The following is a 19054-nucleotide window of genomic DNA, read 5'->3' as shown; positions in this document are numbered from 1 at the left end:
TCCGACAGCGCAGGAGAGGAGAGAGGCTCCGGCTGCGCTGAACAGGCGGGAGATTCCGGCAGCGCAGGAGAGCAGAAAGGCTCTGGCTGCGCTGAACAGGCGGGAGACTCCGGCAGCGCATGAGATGAGAGAGGCTCTGGCTGCGCTGAACAGGCGAGGCGCACTGTAGGCCTGATGCATAGTGCTGGCACAGGACGTGCAAGGCTAGGGATGGGCACAGGAGGCCTGATGCGTGAGACTGGAACCAACTTCACCAGCCGACTAAAACGGACCTCAGGACGAGTATGGAGCGCTAACCCAGGTGCCATCAAATCCCTGACACGTTCCGTCAGGCGAATTCTATGCAAAATGCACCAACACAGCAACTCCCTCATTTCTCTCTCCTCCAATTTCCCCATTAACTCCTTCACAGTCTCTGTTTCACTCACCTCCAACACCGGCTCTGGTTCTGCTCTCCTCCTTGGCTCCTCACGATAAACAGGGAGAGTTGGCTCAGGTCTGGCTCCTGACTCTGCCACACTCTCCCTGAGCCCCCCCCCCCAAGAAATTTTTGGGGCTGACTATGGGGCCTCCGTCCGCGCCGCCTTGCTTGCTTCGCAAACTCCATTCTCCTATATCCTTCCGCGCACTGCTCCATCGAATCCCAGGCGGGCTCCGGCACTCTCCCTGGGTCGGCCGCCCACCTGTCGATCTCCTCCCAAGTCGTATACTCCATACTGCACTCCTCTTTGGGCTGCTCCTGTTGTTTCTTCTCCCGCTGCACCTTTGGGCGGCTACACTCCCCTGGTTTAGCCCAGGGTCCTCTCCCGTCGAGGATTTCCTCCCATGTCCAGAAATCCTTATTGCGCATCTCCTCGCGCTGCTCCTGCCTGTTGACACGCTGCTTGGTCCTTTTGTGGTGGGTGATTCTGTCACGGTTTTCTGTATGTGAAGGAGAGTCGGACCAAAATGCGGCGTGTAGATTACGATCCATGTTTATTGACTATAGCAACATGAATCTAAATACAAACAGTGCAAAATAATAAACGTAATGAAAACCGAAACAGCCTACACTGGTGCAAACTAACACTAAGGACAGGAACAATCACCCACAAACACACAGTGAAACCCAGGCTACCTAAATATGGTTCCCAATCAGAGACAATGACGAACACCTGCCTCTGACTGAGAACCATATCAGGCTGAACATAGAAATAGACAAACAAGACATGAAACATAGAATACCCACTCAGATCACACCCTGACCAATCAAAACATAGAAAATACAAAGTAAACTATGGTCAGGGCGTGACACCAGCTTGCACACTCTTGTCTGCATCTAGCTGATCTAGGGTGTAATCATTAGTCCAACAGTTGCAAACAAGAGTTTCTATTGGACAAATTTAGGTATGTTTATCCCTGTTTTGTTCCGTTTGCTTCCGGCTTTCGTTTAAGAAACGTTTTCAACAGAATCAGTGGAATGAATACACACCTGATCATATGTAAACACATTTCACTTTCATAGCAACCACGTTGAATTCCTTCTATTCGCTCTCCTTTCAATTTGTCCTTTCCCTTGTGGACTTCAATGCACAACACATCAGCTGTATGTGACCAGGCAAAAAAGCCTTTCCAAACCAAACCGCTACACACAGCCTACATCATTGTCATCATATTAGCTAAAGTAACGTCATAGTCAGCATAGCTAATAGAACTAATGAGTTAGTAAACCCGCTACAATCATGGAGTAACGTTAATGTACAGTCAGTAAGCAGTTACACCGGTGGGGCCTGATGGCAATAAATTAGTAATACCAAAAGCTTACCTTGACTTGGAAAAGTTCCAGTGTTGTGTTGGATAGTCATAGGCAGCTAGCTAACATAGCATCCCTCTGTTTGAGCAGGGTGTTTCAGTAGGATAAACTAGCTAGCTGCATTTTCTAGCTAAGTAAGTGAAACTGAAAGTGAAAAAAATGAAAAAGCCTTCTCTATTTCTCTCTCTTGCTTCTCCTTAATTTAGGAAGAAATGTATTTGTTCAAAACTGTTCAACTATTGTCTTTCTCTCTCTTTGAGTCAACTACTCACCACATTGTATACACTGCAATGCTCGCTAGCTGTAGCTTATGCTTTTAGTACTAGATTCATTCTCTGATTCTTTGATTGGGTGGACAACATGTCAGTTCATGCTGCAAGAGCTCTGATAGGCTGGGGGATATCCTCTGGAAGTTGTCATAGTTACTCTGTAAGTCTATGGAAGGGGGTGAGAACAATGAGCCTCCTAGGTTTTGTAATGAAGTCAATGTACCCAGAGGAGGACGGAAGCTAGCTGTCCTCCTGCTACTCCATGGCGGTACCCTACAGAGTGCTGTTGAGGCTACTGTAGACATTCTTTTCAAAATAGTGTGTTGTAGTCAATTGTTTGGTGATGTGATTATATTTAGTATAGTTTTATCTAAAAGTGATAACTTTTTTCATTTTTATGAAATTCACAGAGGAGGATGGTCCTCCCCTTTCTCCTTTGAGGAGCCTTCACTGCTGCCTAGCTAGTTTTATAGTTTGGTCATTTATTCCAATAAATGTCAGAATTCCAAATAATATGTTTTAAGAATCTAGCTATGTTTTATAGGTTCCTCACAACGAGACAGACAATTTTCCAACGTTAAAATCAATGTCTATTTTTTAGCAAGCTAGCTTCACACTTTTTTCTGACGTGCCGAAATTGCAGTTTTGTTCATTAAATTCGACACTTCGTGGCCACCAGAGTTTGATGTGGCTACAGTTCGCATTGAATTGTGGGTCATATCAACCCCGCAAGTGACCAAAGTTGTTCACTCGCTAAATCGAAGGCCGAGGCAGGCAACGTAAGTGAATTGGACCTCCACTTAAGATGACAATCAAACTGCATCCGGTTTCGACAGAGATTCCCCCGAGGGAAAGTGGCTAGCGCAAGAGCTGAGGGGGTAAAAATGATGTGTTTGTACTGGAGCCTCTGTGTGACTGTGAGAGCAAAGTCTTGCGCATGTCAATGGGTGCGTTCGAGAGGATCCCTTTTGTCAAGTCTGTGACCATCGTTGGTCACTGCCTTTCAAAGTGTGTTGCATTCTGGAAATAACAATGGTGTGATCAAAGGTCATGAAGTTTTGACTGCAGTTGACTACAAGTTCCTGTAGTTGCTCTTCACCAACTTCATTCTGCAGCCATCGCCTGCATTGTTGGAGGCTTTATTGTCAACCAATCATTACGGTGTTTTTGATGGACCCACGTGAACGTGACCAAAGACATGACTGAAACAGGAACCAATTTGTTGTGATTTATGTGTACAGTAGATATATACAAATACATGTGATATTTGAGGCTCTCTCACTAATTGATTGTAAAATGTGTACACAATTTTATATTATGATTTCAGTTTGTGAGTGTGTGATATGGGGGTTGGATACATGTTTGTTTCAAACTTTCTAAAGAAAACATTTTATAAACCGTGGCAACACTGCCATGTTGATCTGAGCCTTGCTGTTGGAAAACCACATTAGTGTCTAACTGTTGTCAGTCGCAAATGCACCTCCCCCGAATTCACTCCTTGACTTTCGTCTACAGTTGGTTGCTTTACCACTCGAACGCACCCAATATCTGTGGTGCTGCTCATGGCAACTTCATCTCACTTAGTCTACCTTTCCATTATAAAGTAAATCTTCATTTGGAGCTTGAAAACCCCATTGAAAAAGCTGTTCGACTTTACCCCCCCCCCCCAGTCATTTTTTCACAGGTCAACAAAGTGATTCCTATAAATAAATGGCATATATAAATGGCAGACTATGGAGATGGAAAACATGTCCTAAGAAGGGGGGAATGAGAGGAGATGAGGAGAGGAATCCACATTAGACTATTGAGATGCACCCTTAGGCTCTGGTAAACTGCCCAACCATGTGACCCAATTATCAAATGAATTACCTGCACATTAACTCCAGAAAGCTTGTAATTGGTCAAGCAAAGCACCACTCCTATATACAAGTGCCAGGTAGAGAATGTGCCACTCATCAACTGCCAGGATACTGTCAGCACATGGTTTATGTTAGTGTGCAGGTGTAGTTTACTAGCTTTTCCTGGCTAGGGTTAGACACTTCTACTGATTACTGGCAATGGCTTTTGGAATTTGGTTGGGGTAAGTTTGGTGGTGGGCATAAATGTTTTGATATTAGTGTTTTGACACTGGCACACTTTGTTGACCTGTGCAAATGTTTTTCTTACAGAGTATTTGTACTCCTGTCTGTATGGCCTAGTGTAAGATGTTCTGACCTTCCAAGAGGTAAGGAACTTAAGTTGGGTCAATGAGCCTTTTTTATACAAGCTATATGACACTTGTAATTGTTGGTCAGAATCATTTAGCTTCCACCCTTCAGATTCTCACCGTGTGTGTGTATATAGGGGCCATTGAGACTGTGTGTCGGGATCGATACCTGTTGGTAACAACCCAACTCTCATTCGCTGGGAACGAACCTCGCTTTGAAGCGGTTGGTAAGTAGGCTTTTAACCTTAATCGTGATGTAAAATGGGCCTGAAATCAGGTTTGGTCCGCTCATGAACCTGGCATCTTAACATGTCTTGGCCAGGGTTTGGTAGCTGGTGCTGACCGCACGACTGCAGTATATTGCAGTCTCTCACTGTGCTGTTGGCCCACTTAGGAAGAAATACAATTTCAACTTAATGACATTCAAATTATTTGGCCCGATCCTTTTCCCCATCTAGATGCTGACGGTGTTCACCCCATCACTAAGCAGTATGGGTCAGAGTGTGGCTACATGTTCAGTATCCTCCCTCTGCCTGGCCATGCTGAACTCAGAGCCTCCTACTTCTCCTGCCACACTGACAACCAGGTTCATATCACCGCACATGATGATCTTTTCAAAGCTAGAAGGGTTTTTAAACACTTTTTTGCAAATCTTAAAGTTGAAGGTCTTGTTTTTGTATCTTAGGACGATGAGGTGTTCACTTTTAGCTTTAACTTGATCACAATTGATGCGAATGGAGGAGACGCCACTTACTCTGTGAATGCAACCTGCTCCCTCCCTCTACCCTGGTCCCCCAGAGAAGTCAGCTGTGAGGAGAACTATATGGAGGTACTAATATGTGGCTCTAGACTGTGCATCCAGGGTTATATTTGTGCTGATGCTGGCTTAGACTATCCTTAACCTTTTTATAGGAGTATGGTCTGTTATATTCCCTTGTAGGTGTCGGTGAGGGGTGAAGTGTCTGGTCTACCTGGTACAACAGCAGATGACTGGACTGCTGCCCTTGCTGAAGTAAGCTAAAGGCTATTTGGCAAATTCTCAATTTAGATGAACTCCACCAGTTTGTCCCCAATACCACCATGCATGCCTTGTCTCTTGTTCCCCATCAGGCCCACAGCTCTGCCACGTCTACCTGGCAGGTGATGTTCCAGCAGGAAGGGCAGCAGCTGACTCCCATGTCCCCTTCAGAGGCTCGGGAGCTGGGCTACGTGTTCTACCTCACCCAGGGGAGGCTAGTGTTCCGTTCACCCTACACGCCAGGTTCTGTCATGGGGTCTGTCACCATGGTGAGATTTAAATGGATGCAGTTATCTTGGGTATGTGTCAACGCTGGCACGAGGCTTTCCCATCTCAAATTACATTAAATGCCTTGATGGGTAGGGTCTTGCTTTCCTGTAGGATCTCTTAAAATATAACTTGTTTAGGCTGGATTTATTTACATAGCTCTTTCAGTTGTCTTCATACTGTATTGTTGGCAGGTACCAAATCATTATCTAATTCCAGGTGAATGGTACGTTGGTTGAGGTGGTCTATCCGATACTGATCTCCAGGCAAAGATGGGTGGTCATCATGGTGAACTTGGTGGTTGCTTGCAGCACTGGTAAGTTTCAGTGACTTATCAGCCCTGACCATTCAAGGTTCAAAGGGCTGGATGGGCCAAGCATTAGTGATGGTGTAATCTAGTGACTATTTTCACCTGCACCTGATCACTAAACCAGGAAGTGTTCATCAGTCTTAACCTTTCTATGTATAACCTCTTTCCAGATGAAGGAATGTATGATGGGGCGGGGCTGGTCTGGCAGACCCCCACTCTGCTCTCCCCGCTGGTCTCTGGGTTAGAGAGCAGCAATATCTCAATGGGGGTGGATGGTCAGCTTCTGGATGAGGCCAACACAGCAGCACGAGGCTATAGCTTGGACATCAGTGACACCACTGTCCAGATCAGCATCCCCTTCAACGCTGCCGGAGGATACAGAAAAGTCAGTAGCTTACTAGGCCGGCATCTTTTCACATGCAGATGTTTACCTTGTATTCTGATGCAGAGAATCTGCAAATGGCTTCAGTCACTCATGTCCTCTGTACACCTTGAATATTCTATTCTACTTTGTACCATATAACCTAATGGCAGATGCTTCATAACGGTTTCAACTCTTCCAGAGCTTTGCGATGGCCAACATGTACCATGAGTTCTATGTGGTCCGTCTCTACTATGAACAAATCTTCATGGATGACAGTGGTGTGGAGACCAGACTCCGCCTCCACAGGCCCATGAACACACCCCTTCTGATCCAGCACCTCTCCATCATTAACCGTAAGGAGTTCTACTTGCCAATCCGAAGTGCATCTTCAGCTCCATGGTCATGATTGATAATGACCCTGTTGTCCTTCTCCCACCACAGAAACAGTCCTTGAGGATCGTGTGTTTACTGTTTACCTGGGGAACCTCTCCTACGATGTTGACCTGGTGGCTGTGAAGCTCAATGGTCACAACTTCACCATACTAGAGGCGACTAAAAGTGGCCTTGTCATAACCATGGTCCCCCAGCCCAATAGTACCCTACATGCCTACATTCTCAGGGTGCCATTTGATGCCGTTATTCACAAGCTGGTAATGATGCAATGATATTAGCTACTGTGGTCTCGGCATTTCCTCAACATTGGAGAAGAGGGGGTTCCTGACCTCAACTTTCTCCAATGGTTTTAAGAGGTGACTTGAAGGCTTTTGTACTGTTTCTTAATTGGTGTTGTGTTCCTGTCCATAGTACCCTACAGAGGGGCTTCTCGAATACTTTTTGGACATCAACTACACGTTGGTCATCCTGCCTCAGGCGGAGCCGTACTTCTACCTGGCCTCAGTCGTGGCTCAGTTCAATGATGTCTGTAAGTTGACTTCAACCTTCAACTATAAGACCTGGGCTGCACGATGGTATGATGACGCAGCCCAGTAACCAACTACTCTACACTTCCCCATGTTTACCCCTAACGTCATGTCACTACTGACTAAACTATTTGTTTCTTCTCAGTTCCTCCAGTCTTCAAAGGCGTCTGCAAAGAGAAAAGCATCCGTTTCCAGATGGACCATAAGCCGTTTGACTACCTGTGGGAGGTGGGTGTTGGCCCCTACATTCTGACCACAAATCTGGCAGCCAAGCGGGGCTACATTATGCGGAATGACAGCAAGAGTCTGACCCTGGAAGTGCCCCTCTTCTCTGTTGGCTACACTTATAAGGTGAGATGCTCATTGGTCAAGTGCTTAAACTGACTCGTCGTTGGATCAAGTAGGAGTTATAATTATTTAAAATGTACCTGCTCTTTTCTTCCTAGGACATCAATTTGAAGCAGTTCCGTGGCACTTTTGAAATTCTCTCAAGAGCTCCGAAGACCTTGGAGGTCAAGAGCTCCTTGGCCAAAGCGTGTCTCTTCCAGACTACTGAGATCATAGGTAACTACTAGTTGGTCAGATATTAACCTGCAGCGTTGCTTGCTTTTGCCTGGTGACTCTTTTTATAGGGTTGATCAGCACTAACAGGCCTTCCTCTCTCCAGTGTGTTCCACTGAAGGTGTGATGACAGTGGTGTCTGTGATTTTGGCCATCCCTGGATCTGAACCCAGCGGATCCTCCCTCCTGGACTCCACCTGCAGGCCTCAAGAGATGGATGACACCAGGGTTCTCTTTAGCTTTAGACTTGACACCTGTGGAACCAGGGTCCAGGTATAGCACTGTCCAACCCATAGAATTAGAGTCATAAATGCAACCAGGCTCTACGAGTGATCGTTATTTGAAATGGAAGTTCCAGCATTCTTCCATCTTAACTAACAACTCAAATCTAGCTCAATTTTGGTCAGCTGTGGGTTTTAGTTCTGGGTCCAGTTCTGGGGTTTCGGTTTGAGTCCTTACCAAAGGACTTGGCTGAAACCCCTTAATTTAACCTGTTAACTTAAATTATTTAAGCACCACCTTTGCCCCATATCCTAATCTGGCAAAATAATTTGAACACCAGAATATCCTGAATGTACAGAGATGGTCCAAGTGATTAGTGTGCCTTAACTCGGTGTTCACAACTTTATTCTAGGGCCCCTGGTACTTAAAAAAAATATTTTTTAAAACTCAAGTGCTACACAGTTGATTCAAAGCTTGCGTAGTTGGTATTTGAATCTGTAATGCCAGGGCAAAGTATGTGCCCCAGGACTGAGTTTTGGGGAAACCCTGGTTTAACTTAGGAACTTTCACCATACAGGCCAACTACTTAGTTTAAGTATTAATTTGTCTTGATTTCTCATGAGGGCTAACAAAAGAACTAAGTGTTTAGACATGGCTTTCAACAGGTTAATGGTTGAATTCATAAATTCAGGTTTGTTTTTACCTCTTGTGTTGCAGTTTGATTACCAGCACCTTACCTATGAAAATGAGATCACCGTTGAGCATACAAGCCGATCAGTGGAAGCACCAGTCTCAACCAGGTATACTACCTTTGTGTACATGACTTCACTAATAATATACTGTCTCATTGGTTGAAACAACAAAGTACAATAAATATTCATCAGTCATTAACTCTCACTAAAGGCACTCGTAGCTTTAATGTATACTTATGTTCAATTGTTCTCTCGTTAGGGTGACTGTGCGGTGTGTCTATCCACTGAGTGGCCTTTACAAGCTGTTTGCGTATCGGCGGTTTGAAGCAGACTCGCCAGGATTTGGCACCATCTTGGCTAGAGTCCCTGTAAAGTAAGTGTTCAATACTTGGTGTCGTGCATCTGAAAAGTGGTGAAATTTACTCCTTACTGTCCACACATTATTTCAGCCTACCCATTATACCGTCAACCTCAAACAGGAGTGACCCCTGGGAGAAATGCCTGCCAGCTTAAGGCTAAACTGGCAAATTAACCTTTAGGCCCACACCAGTCACGCAACACCATTTTATGACGACTAGTATGGTGTTACATTTCAAACTGAGCTAACTTTTTCTTCCTCTCTCTGTAGGAACTAATGAAGTGACAATGCTGCTAAGAGTATTGAGTGTAAATGTCTTAATAAATATATCTTGCAAATCTCTGTAGCTTGTCCTGATGTGGCTTCATTCAGTTTGGGGGTTATACCCCAAGTGAATTCTAATTGGGTAACACTTTAAAGCCCTGTTAACATTGGCAATTCTGAAGTCAACCCAGGGTGGGATTAACTCAAATGTTATTTCCATTGCCTCCAGAAATTAGATTGCCATGATGCTACTGTAGGTAGACAATGTGATGAGCTGGAGTCACTAATGTAGCTAGCAAGATGTTGACTTGAGTAATTTACCATGTTCTCACTTTACCCCAAATTCCTGCTATGCGGCATGACTGATCCATCTATTTAGCTTGCTAATGTTCACTAACTAAATAGTTAGTGTTGCTAGCTTAATTCCTTGCTTGCCATGGCATTCGCCACCTAGCAAACCAGACAGATTTGATATGCTCTGGCTAGTTTTCAATATGACCTAGCAGGAATTCACTTGCCATCTTCTAACTGACTTGCTAGCATTCAAGGGCTGAAGGGTCTGTTTTGTATAGTGAAAACATTTGTATGAAGGATGGATTTGTGGTGGTAATTCCCCATGTATGACTACTGCTTGTCCATGCACTAGCTAAACTTTGTCAGTGTCTAGCAGTGATCAGCTTGGTTGTTGTGAAGTCACAGCCCTAAGTCTAATCAAGCTGGCACCAGTTAACCTGGGCCAGTGCAGCCCAGTTTTCTTTAACCTTTAACCTAGGCAAGTCAGTTAAGAACATCATTTTCAAAGAACGGCAGAGTTGTATCTTGTCAGCTCGGGGATTTGAACTTGCAACCTTTCGTTACTAGTCCAACACTCTAACCATTAGGCTACCCTGCCGCCCCTTGACCCAGCGTGAAGTTGAGCATTTTTTGAGCCAGCTATTTGGCCCTTTAAGTGCCAGTGCAAACTGGGCTTAAGTGGACTGGTAAAATGCCTTGTCATTTAATGAATTGGAAGACTACGACTGATGTAGGATCTTTGAGACACTTTACATTACAGAAATGGTAATGAAATTAATTGATCACTGCCCCTGTAAAAAAAACAGTTCCTTTTTAAAAGGGGCAATTAAACAGGTGGGTACCCCACCATTCAACTTCTAACAGGACTCTTATGGTACCACAGCACCCAACCTGGATTGGGGTAGATGTAAATCTGATTAGGGGGGGGAGGCACCCCAAGTTATCACCAGGCTTTTCCTTTTATCTCTAGTCCCAACAGTTCTGTTTCTTTAGGGTGTTGTGGGCTACAGCCATACAGTAGCCTGAACACCAAGGTTATTATATTGGTGTCAAGTAAACTGAAATTACGATAGTGGCTGGCAATGTGGGTAAGCCTAGCAGTGGAAAGGGCCAATACTTTAAGGTGGCCTGAGTGTAGGATCACTGGAATGCTTGTGGATGGACATCGGATCTGGCTGAGGCAAGGGCATCAGGTCATAAGTCTGCTGGGTGGATGAAGTGGGCATGGTTGTGGATTCCAGTGGGCAGACAGACGGCGTTGTCTGATTCTTGGTGTTTCTCACCTCCCTCCCACAGAGCAATCTGGAACATCAACATTTTATTTTTTTACGTTGGTTAAGAACACATTCTTATTTTCAATGACTGCCTAGGAACAGTGGGTTAACTGCCTTGTTCAGGGGCGGAACGACTTAAATGTTTGACCTTGTCAGCTCGGATTCAATCTTGCAACCTTTCGGTTACTGGTCCAACGCTCTAACGACTAGGCTACCTGCAGCAGAACAAAGACGTTCTCTCCTGCGGTGCTTCGCAGACCCAGCTGGATCATCCCGAGTCATTACGCATAAGGTCCTTCCTTCAGCAAATCTAAACGTGATTCTGTTTTACAAACAAAAGCTCAAACAGGAAGTACCAGTGATGCGCTCAATACGGAAGTGGTAGGACGACACAAACGCGAGGCTACAAGACTTTCGCTAGCACAGCTTGGGATATATTTCGGTTCATCCAATATAAAATAATTATTAAACCAAATATGAGCAACACAATCATGACCTTAGGACAGTATCCATGACTCACAGGAGGTTTGTTTTACCTTTTTATTTGGAGAGGACTGGCTTGTTAATGGCTGGAGCAGAATGGTATCAAATACATGGTTTCCAGCTGTTTCATTTGCTCTATTCCAGACATTAAGTCTTCTTGCACTCAGCAGCCTCCTGTGATGACAATACGCAGACATTGAGTTTACCACCAACAGTCGCAGGCTTTAAGTGCATAGACCGTCATCCCTACAGTGACTACGAATGTATCCAAAATGAACCATGAATTACAGACAATATCAGTGTTGGGTTAAAGGCTAACAAGGATTTTTTATTTAACTTAACCAGGAAGGGCTCATTGAGATTTAATCTATTTTTCCTGGCCAAGATAGGTAGCACCAAGTCATGACAAAAATTAGACAAACATGAAAAACTACAAGTAATCTAGTAAAAACCATAGAATTCACAAGAGTAAATTAACATTGACAGGTCAGGGAATCAGTCTCAAGATCATTCATCAGTAATTTAAAAATACCAACCAGGACAAGTTCTTCCAGTTTAAAAGTATTTTGTAAGGCGTTCCAAGACGATGGCGCAGAGTACATAAGCCCTTTTACCAAATTCAGTTTGGACATTTGGAACAGTTCGCAGGATAAAGTCCAGCGAATGAAGAGTACCCACCACATTTCTGAACAATAAAAATGTACAAATAAAATGGTAGTAAACCCAAAATGGCTTTATAAATAAAAGTATACCAGCGACTGAGCCTACGAGTGACTAGAGAAGGCCAGCCAACCCTGGTATACAAAGTGCAGTGGTGCGTAAGGGTTTTGCAGTTTAAAATAAATCTCAAAATGCCATGGTAAAGGGTGTCATTTGTTCTCAAACACTGAGCAGAAGCATTCATATATAAAGTATCCCCAATAGTCTAGTAAAGGCATAAATGTAGCTGATACTAGCCGCCTCCTGGCTTCAAAAGAAAAACAGGCCTTATTCCTCAAATAAAATCACAATTTGTTTAAATTTTTTTGTAAGTTGTTGAATATGCAATTTAAAAGAGGCCGTCAACAATTAAAATTCCAAGATATATGAGGTTACAACCTCAATCTCCTTGCCCTGACAGGTAGTAATAGGTGAAAGGTTCAGAGGTCTATTTCTTGCTTTAAATAACACCATTAGGTTAGTTTTGTCAGTATTGACAGTATACTGTTGAACAATATAAAAAGCAGTTTGCATGTTCTGGAAAGGTTTTGTAAGAGACTAGGTAGAACAGTAAATAACAGTATCATCAGCATAAAAATGCATTTTGGACATTTTTGTCAAAATAATTTAAATAGTGAATAAGAGGACCAAGTACAGTGCCTTGGGGCACACCATTAAAGACAGACAATTTAACAGACATAAGACCATCAAATTGAGTGCAGTTCTGAGTTCTATCAGACGGCTAGTTAGCAAACCATGCAACTGCATGTTCTGAAAGACCTACACTTGACAATCTCTGCCTTAGTATAGCATGAACAACTGTATCAAAAGCCTTAGAGAGATCAATAAAAAGTGAGACACAGTGCTGTTTTTTTTGTCAAGGGCTTCAGTGATATAATTTAAAACCTTCATGGCTGCTGTAATTGTGCTATGCTTCTTCCTGAAGCCCGATTGGTACATTGATAAAATAGTTAGTAAATAAAAACTATTTTAGCTGTTCACTCACAAGGGTTTCAAGTATTTTCACCAGGGGTGACAGCTTTGAGATTGACCTATAATTATTTAAAATAGTTGGATCTCCCCCTTTTAAAAGTGGTAGGACAAATGCTGATTTCCAGATTTTTGGAATTTCATTACATTCCAGGGTTAGATTGAACAGATATGTAAGTGGTTCAGCTATGAAATCAGCTGCCAGATTTAAAAAGCAGGGATCCAAAAGATCAGGACCTGCAGGCTTTCTCTGATCTAAGTATTTCAGGGCTTTATGTACCACCTGCACTGAGAATGGCTAAAAGTTTGACCAGCTCTCACTGGTTCATCCACACAGGGTTGTACAGAGACAGAGGACACTGGTTCATCCACACAGGGTTGTACAGAGACAGAGGACACTGAATCAAACAGCCTACCAGATGATACAAAGTGTTCTTTGAAACAATTCAGCATTTCAGTTTTGTCATATACATTCATTAACATTACTGTTACCAGACATAGACTTAATAGCCTTCCAAAACTTTCTAGGGTCATTCAGGTTATCAGTGGTAAAAGACATAAAACATTCAGACTTGGCCTTCCTGAGAAGAAAATAACACTTGTTTCGTAACTGCCTAAAAATAAGCCAGTCAGCATCAGAACATGATTTCCTTGCTTTAGCCCAGGCTAGATTACAGTTGTGAATAATACAAGACAGCTCAGAAGAAAACCATGGATTATCCCGCCCTTTAACCCTGAACCTGCGGAATGGGGCATGTTTCTTTAATATTTGGAAAAAACATAATGAAAGAATATCCAGGTAGTTTCCACATCAAGGATAAGCTCAATCTTGCTCCAGTCAAAATAAAACAAATCATGAAAGAAAGCCTGCTCATTAAAACACTTCAAATTTCTCTTACATATAAAACGTGGGTTTGTTTTAGGAACCTTCATATTTCTAACAGCAACAACAACACAATGGTCACTTAAATCATTACAAAAATCACCAACCGCAGAATATTTATGTGGAACATTTGTTAATATCAAATCAATCAGGGTAGATTTATCTGGGCATTTAAGATTTGGGCGAGTGGGTGAGTTAATCAACTGGGTAAGATTCATAGAATTACAAAACATTTTTAAACCATCAGACACCGGCTTTAACCAACCAGTTGATATCACCAATCAAGATCATTTCACTGTAAAGAAGTTTAGACATAAGGTGCGTCAAAGAAGAAAATGCATCACCGAGAGCAGAGGGAATAGGACATGGATGCATACAAGAGAGCCCGCTAAAAGGGCCTCCTGCATCACAGTGCTGGAGGAGCTACTACAGACCCGGGTTCGATCATGATCGGGGGTCCCATAGGGTCGCACACAATTGGCCCAGCATTGTCCAGGGGAGGGTTTGGCCGGGCGGGCTTGATTTGGCTCATCGCGCTCTAGCGACTCCTTGTGGCAGGCCGGGCGCCTGCAGGCTGACCTCGGTCATCAGGTGTTGGACCTAACGTGTGCCAGGAAAACATCCACCACAGCATTACACCACTGTTGTCAACAGACAGGATGGGGACATTGACTCATGCTGCTTAAACCAAATCGGGACTCTGCCATCATGATGGAACCGGGATTTGTCGGACCAGGCAATGTTTTTCCACTCCTCAATTGTTCAGTGTTGGTGGTTGCGTGCCCACAGTTCTTCTTGATGTTAGCTGATATGAGTGGAACCCGGTGTGGTTGTCTGCTGCATTAGCCCGTCTGTGACAAGCACCGATGAGTTGTGCGTTCCGAGATGCCGTTTTGCACACCACTTTTGTGCTGCACAGTTATTTGCTTGTTTGTGGCCCGTATATTAGCTTGCACTAATCTTTTTTTGTAATTATTTTTCTTTATGTTGTACTATTCAATAAAAAAGTATATCTACTTGCAGTGAAGCTGCACAACATCTACATCACATTAGCCATCTTCCAGAGTGACCCAGAGAAGCAACCAGGGTCACCGCCCTAATCAAGGGCACGTTGACAGATCTCCCACAAGGCCAAAAAACAGATCGCTGGTTCGGGTCTCCATCAGCCATCGGCCCAAGCGCCCAACTGCCAGGCGACCAGCCCCCCAGGATCCCCCTCCCATAGTTCCCCGAGAGCTGCCCCTCAACCAACTGAGAGACCCCCCTGAAAATGTTTTAATTCCATTCCCCATTTGTTGGGGGGTCGCACCATTCTCGGTAAACCCAAGACGCTGTCGTGTTTGATTCATTACAGAAAGCCTTGGAGATTGTGTGGACTGGAGCTTCCGTGGGGGCATGCCGATACAGTACACCCACTGTGTGGGCTGTGGTGCAGTGCAGCCCAGAGCCGGAAAAACCTGCGTGAAAATAACTAAACTCAATCGTTCTATTGCACTACAGACAGCATGCAGCACACGCTCTGGCCACTTGGTCTGCTGGGGGTGTGGCCAGCCAGGCCATCTGCGCAGGGATTACCCAAAGTCCCACAGAGCTCAGGAGCAGACTGCTGCATGAGAATGGAGCCTGTTGTTGTGGTGGGCCGGAACGGTGTTGGGGACTTTTGTCTCTTCGCTGTCACTGTGGAGGGGGTGCCCTGCCCTGGTGGACACTGAGCCAACAGTAACCCTGGCGAGGCAGGACATTGTACTAGGTTGGACTCGGTTCAAGCCCACAACTGTGGGTTGGACTCGGTTCAAGCCCACAACCCCCATCTGTGTGTTACTTTCCCCAGCTACCTCCATGAAACGTCCATCTGTGAGCCTGGGCCAGCCCAGCCACCCCAAATGGTAGAGAAGAGGACACTGTCCGCAGTGAGATAGATATGGGAGAGGAGCTGTGATGGTCTTGACCCCGAGCAGCAGGAACGGCTGTTGCTGTTAGAATTCAGAGACAGCTTTGCTCTGAGTGAAGAGGAGGTGGGTCAGATTCTGGTGCAGCACGAGGGGACGCTCGGCCCATCAAGATGCATTCCAGCAATATCCCACTGGCACACCAGGAGGCAGCAGACAAGGCCGTTGGAGATGCAGTGGGCAGACTTCATTGAGCCCTCAGGCAGCCCCTGGGCAGCACCAATAGTCATGATTCCTAAGAAGGGGGATAAGCTGAGGTTATGTGCGGACTACAGAATGCGGTAACCAGGAAGGAGTCATACCCTATATCATGTATCGAAGAGTCACTGAACCTGGTTAGGACGTCCTCCTAGCTCCCTCACTGGACCTCCGCAGTGGTCACTGGCAGGTTCTCCTCTCCCCAGAGCCAAGACTGCTTTCGCCCACCAACAGAGGGCACTGGCAGTTCAAGGTCCTGTGCTTCGGGCTTGCGCAACGCTCCAGCTACTTTTGGGCGGTTGATTGATAGGGTGCTGGCTGGCATTCGTCGACAGGAGTGTCTGGTCTACCTCAACAACATCCTGGCCCATGGCAGCTCCTTCCAGTCTGTCCTGGGGGCGCTATGGAGTGCTGGAAAGGGTGGCTGCCGCAGGCCTGAAGCTCCACCCTGAGCAATCCCACTTCATGAGGAGAGTGGTGTCCTTGGGGCACCAAGTGGGGGAAGAGGAAATCAGCACTATGGAGGACAAAGTGTGGGCTGTCCAAGACTGGCCCATTCCCACTAACCAGCAGCAGCTGAAGAGCTTCCTGGTCTCGTACTACAGGAGGTTTGTACGGGGCTTATCCAGTGTCGCCATTCCCTTGAACCGCCTGCTGCCGAAGGACAGCAGAGTGTCAGGAGGTCTCCAACACCCTCTAGCGTACACTGATCGAGGCCCATGTGCTCACCTCCCCCACCTTGCCCTTTTTCCTGAACACAGATGCGAGCAATGTGGGCATGGGTGGGGTGCTGGCCCAGGTGGGGCCAGAAGGGGAGAGAGTAGTGGCGTACTTCAGCAAGACATTCAACAAACACACACTGCTACTGTGTCATATGGCAAGAGCTCCTCGCTGTAGTGGAGTCCATCAAACACTTCAAGTACTACCTGTGTGGCTTGCCCTTCACTGTAAGGAGTTATCACTCCACTCTCCAGTGGCTCATGTTTTTTAAAGAGCCAGAGGAGCAGGTCGCATGCTGGTTGGAGGAGCTCCAGCTGTACGACTTCACAGTTGTACATCGGGCCACTCTAACGCCAGCCCTGTACTGCACACGGGAGCTGAGAGAGGCCCATGAGAGAGAGCTGTGTGCGGAGGAGGGGGTTGGTGCCCCAGTATGCCAGGTGAGTGTGCCTGTCTGCTGTGAGCTGCAGGCTGTCAAATTGGCTAAATGGAGGCAGCAGCAGGACACAGACTGCAGCCAGTGCTAGAGTGGGTGGAGGTGCGGCTGGCTGATGGCATGCTACAGTGAGCATGGAAGGAGCCAGCTACAGGAGAGGATAGGTGGCAGGTGGTGGTCCCCAAAGCACTGTGGGAGGCTGTGCTCCAGGGCATGCATGGAGGAGTAGGGATTGGACAGTTTGGGAGTGGATGTAGTCGGGCCGTACCCCACCACAGACCGTGGAAACCGCTGGGTGTTTCTCGACTATGAACTATTTCACAAAATGTCCTGAAACCTACACTCCAGGAAGCAGAGACAATCGTCGACGCCCTCACAGCCATATGTTCAGCAGGTTTGTCGCTGAGTCCATTCACAGCGACAGTCCCGTGTGTTCGTCACCATGTGTGAGTGGCTGGATAGGCACAAAAGCCGCACCACTCCGCCTCACCCATAGAGCGATGGCCTCGTGGAGCACTTCAACAAAACGCTAGCACAGCAGCTGGCCATCATCTCTGATGAGAAAGAAAGAAAGAAACGTAGTTGCCCCAAGCTGGAGAGTCACTGGATGGGACGGTGCATGGTCCTGGATAGGATGGGAGAAGATGGTGTACTGGGTCCAGCTGCCTCCCAGAGGGACAAATGTGGCAGGTAATCCTCATACAGAGGGGCCTCTTCGCCCCAAACCCCTCCCTCTGGAAATTACATTCTGCCCACAGTTAGAGCTCCAGAAGTCGCGCTCCTCCTATACCCCCTATGTCACTGAGTGGTTCCCCAGAGCCACAGGCTGTGTCCCCGGTGCCCCAGAGGGATAGCCCCCTACCACAGACTGAACCCCCTATGCCTGTGAGCCCCATCACGCCCGCGCAGGAAAAAAAGGAGACCTCCGGGACGCTTCCGGGACTTTTTGTTCCCTCTGGAACAAGGGACTTTGTGGTGAGGGGCTGTGTAGCGACCCTCCTGGTCAGTTATGTGGGGGGCAGGGGATCTGGGCAGGGGGTCGGGGCACCGCAGGTTGTAATCTGGCTTTTTCTTTCTGCATGGTACTTTTGCACTAGCCTGTGAGTTTTCATTGAAGGACTCAAGAACTGTTGTGTACATTCGCTCATTTATGATTTATGGAGGCCATTACAATATCATACTAATTAGTGTCCCAGATGTACTATGTTACATCTAGTCTGAGTCAGGCTGTATCTACCGTGAGAGTGTGTGTGTGTGTGTTGAGCCACAGTTGGAAATCAGACTTCTCTTACTTCTCGTTAGAATACAGTTGTTGGTTCGAGTTTATTCAATTGTTACCAACATAATGGTCAATACAAACATCTGTGGGCATATCACCAGTTCCAGTTGGAGTTATGAAATAAACATACGTGTTGAGTAAACAGTATATTATAACTCATCTAGGTTGAGGGGAATTTGCTAGTGTACTGTATGAGAATCAGAGCCCGATACTACGAATCAGATTTCAGGAGTTCTAGATAACTTTGGTCAACTCTGAGTTCTACTCGGGATAACCAGTACCATGAAATTGGCTCACCGTTTTAGAGTGTTGCTAAATGACTAAAATATAAAAAACATGTATTATACTTGTCACATGCGCTGAATACTTGTGAGTGTGCGTAGAGTCAGTGCAAGATCGGGTCAATGCATATAGTCTGTGTAACCATTTCATTAAGTATGCAGCAGTCTTATGGCTTGGTGGTAGAAGCGGTCTCTGAGCCTGTCGGTCTAAGAGCAGATGCTCCGGTATCGATTGCCGGACGGTAGCAGAGTGAACGGTCTATGGCTTGGGTGGCTGAAGTCTTTGGACATTTTTAGTCCTTCCTCTGACACCGCCAGATACAGA

At 45.8% G+C, this 19054-nt stretch overlaps 1 protein-coding gene across 1 annotated transcript; it reads left to right on the top strand.

The window, feature by feature from the left end:
• Positions 1 to 2772: 2772 nt before the first annotated feature.
• Positions 2773 to 9321, top strand: LOC110500569 (uncharacterized). Its single transcript, XM_021577980.3, has 18 exons — positions 2773 to 4141; positions 4230 to 4285; positions 4405 to 4494; positions 4726 to 4853; positions 4953 to 5096; positions 5208 to 5279; positions 5378 to 5554; positions 5772 to 5868; positions 6033 to 6247; positions 6426 to 6579; positions 6668 to 6876; positions 7031 to 7148; positions 7292 to 7497; positions 7593 to 7710; positions 7814 to 7980; positions 8647 to 8729; positions 8881 to 8994; positions 9250 to 9321. Exons 1-18 carry the CDS (start codon positions 4119 to 4121, stop codon positions 9254 to 9256), a joined length of 2178 nt encoding a protein of 725 aa, XP_021433655.3. The 5' UTR covers positions 2773 to 4118; the 3' UTR covers positions 9257 to 9321.
• Positions 9322 to 19054: the final 9733 nt, after the last annotated feature.

The sequence above is a fragment of the Oncorhynchus mykiss genome, chromosome 21 (assembly GCF_057628025.1).
Source record: "Oncorhynchus mykiss isolate SJ-2025 chromosome 21, ASM5762802v1, whole genome shotgun sequence".
Lineage (NCBI taxonomy): Eukaryota > Metazoa > Chordata > Actinopteri > Salmoniformes > Salmonidae > Oncorhynchus > Oncorhynchus mykiss.
Note: the sequence above shows the minus strand (reverse complement) of the source record. Positions and strands in the feature narration are given on the sequence as shown.

Coding starts and splice junctions, on each gene's coding strand:
- LOC110500569 (XM_021577980.3), top strand. CDS start 4,119: ATGGCTTTTGGAATTTGGTTGGG. Junction 5,869..6,032: donor GGTGGTTGCTTGCAGCACTG/GTAAGTTTCAGT, acceptor ACCTCTTTCCAG/ATGAAGGAATGTATGATGGG. Junction 6,580..6,667: donor GCACCTCTCCATCATTAACC/GTAAGGAGTTCT, acceptor CTCCCACCACAG/AAACAGTCCTTGAGGATCGT.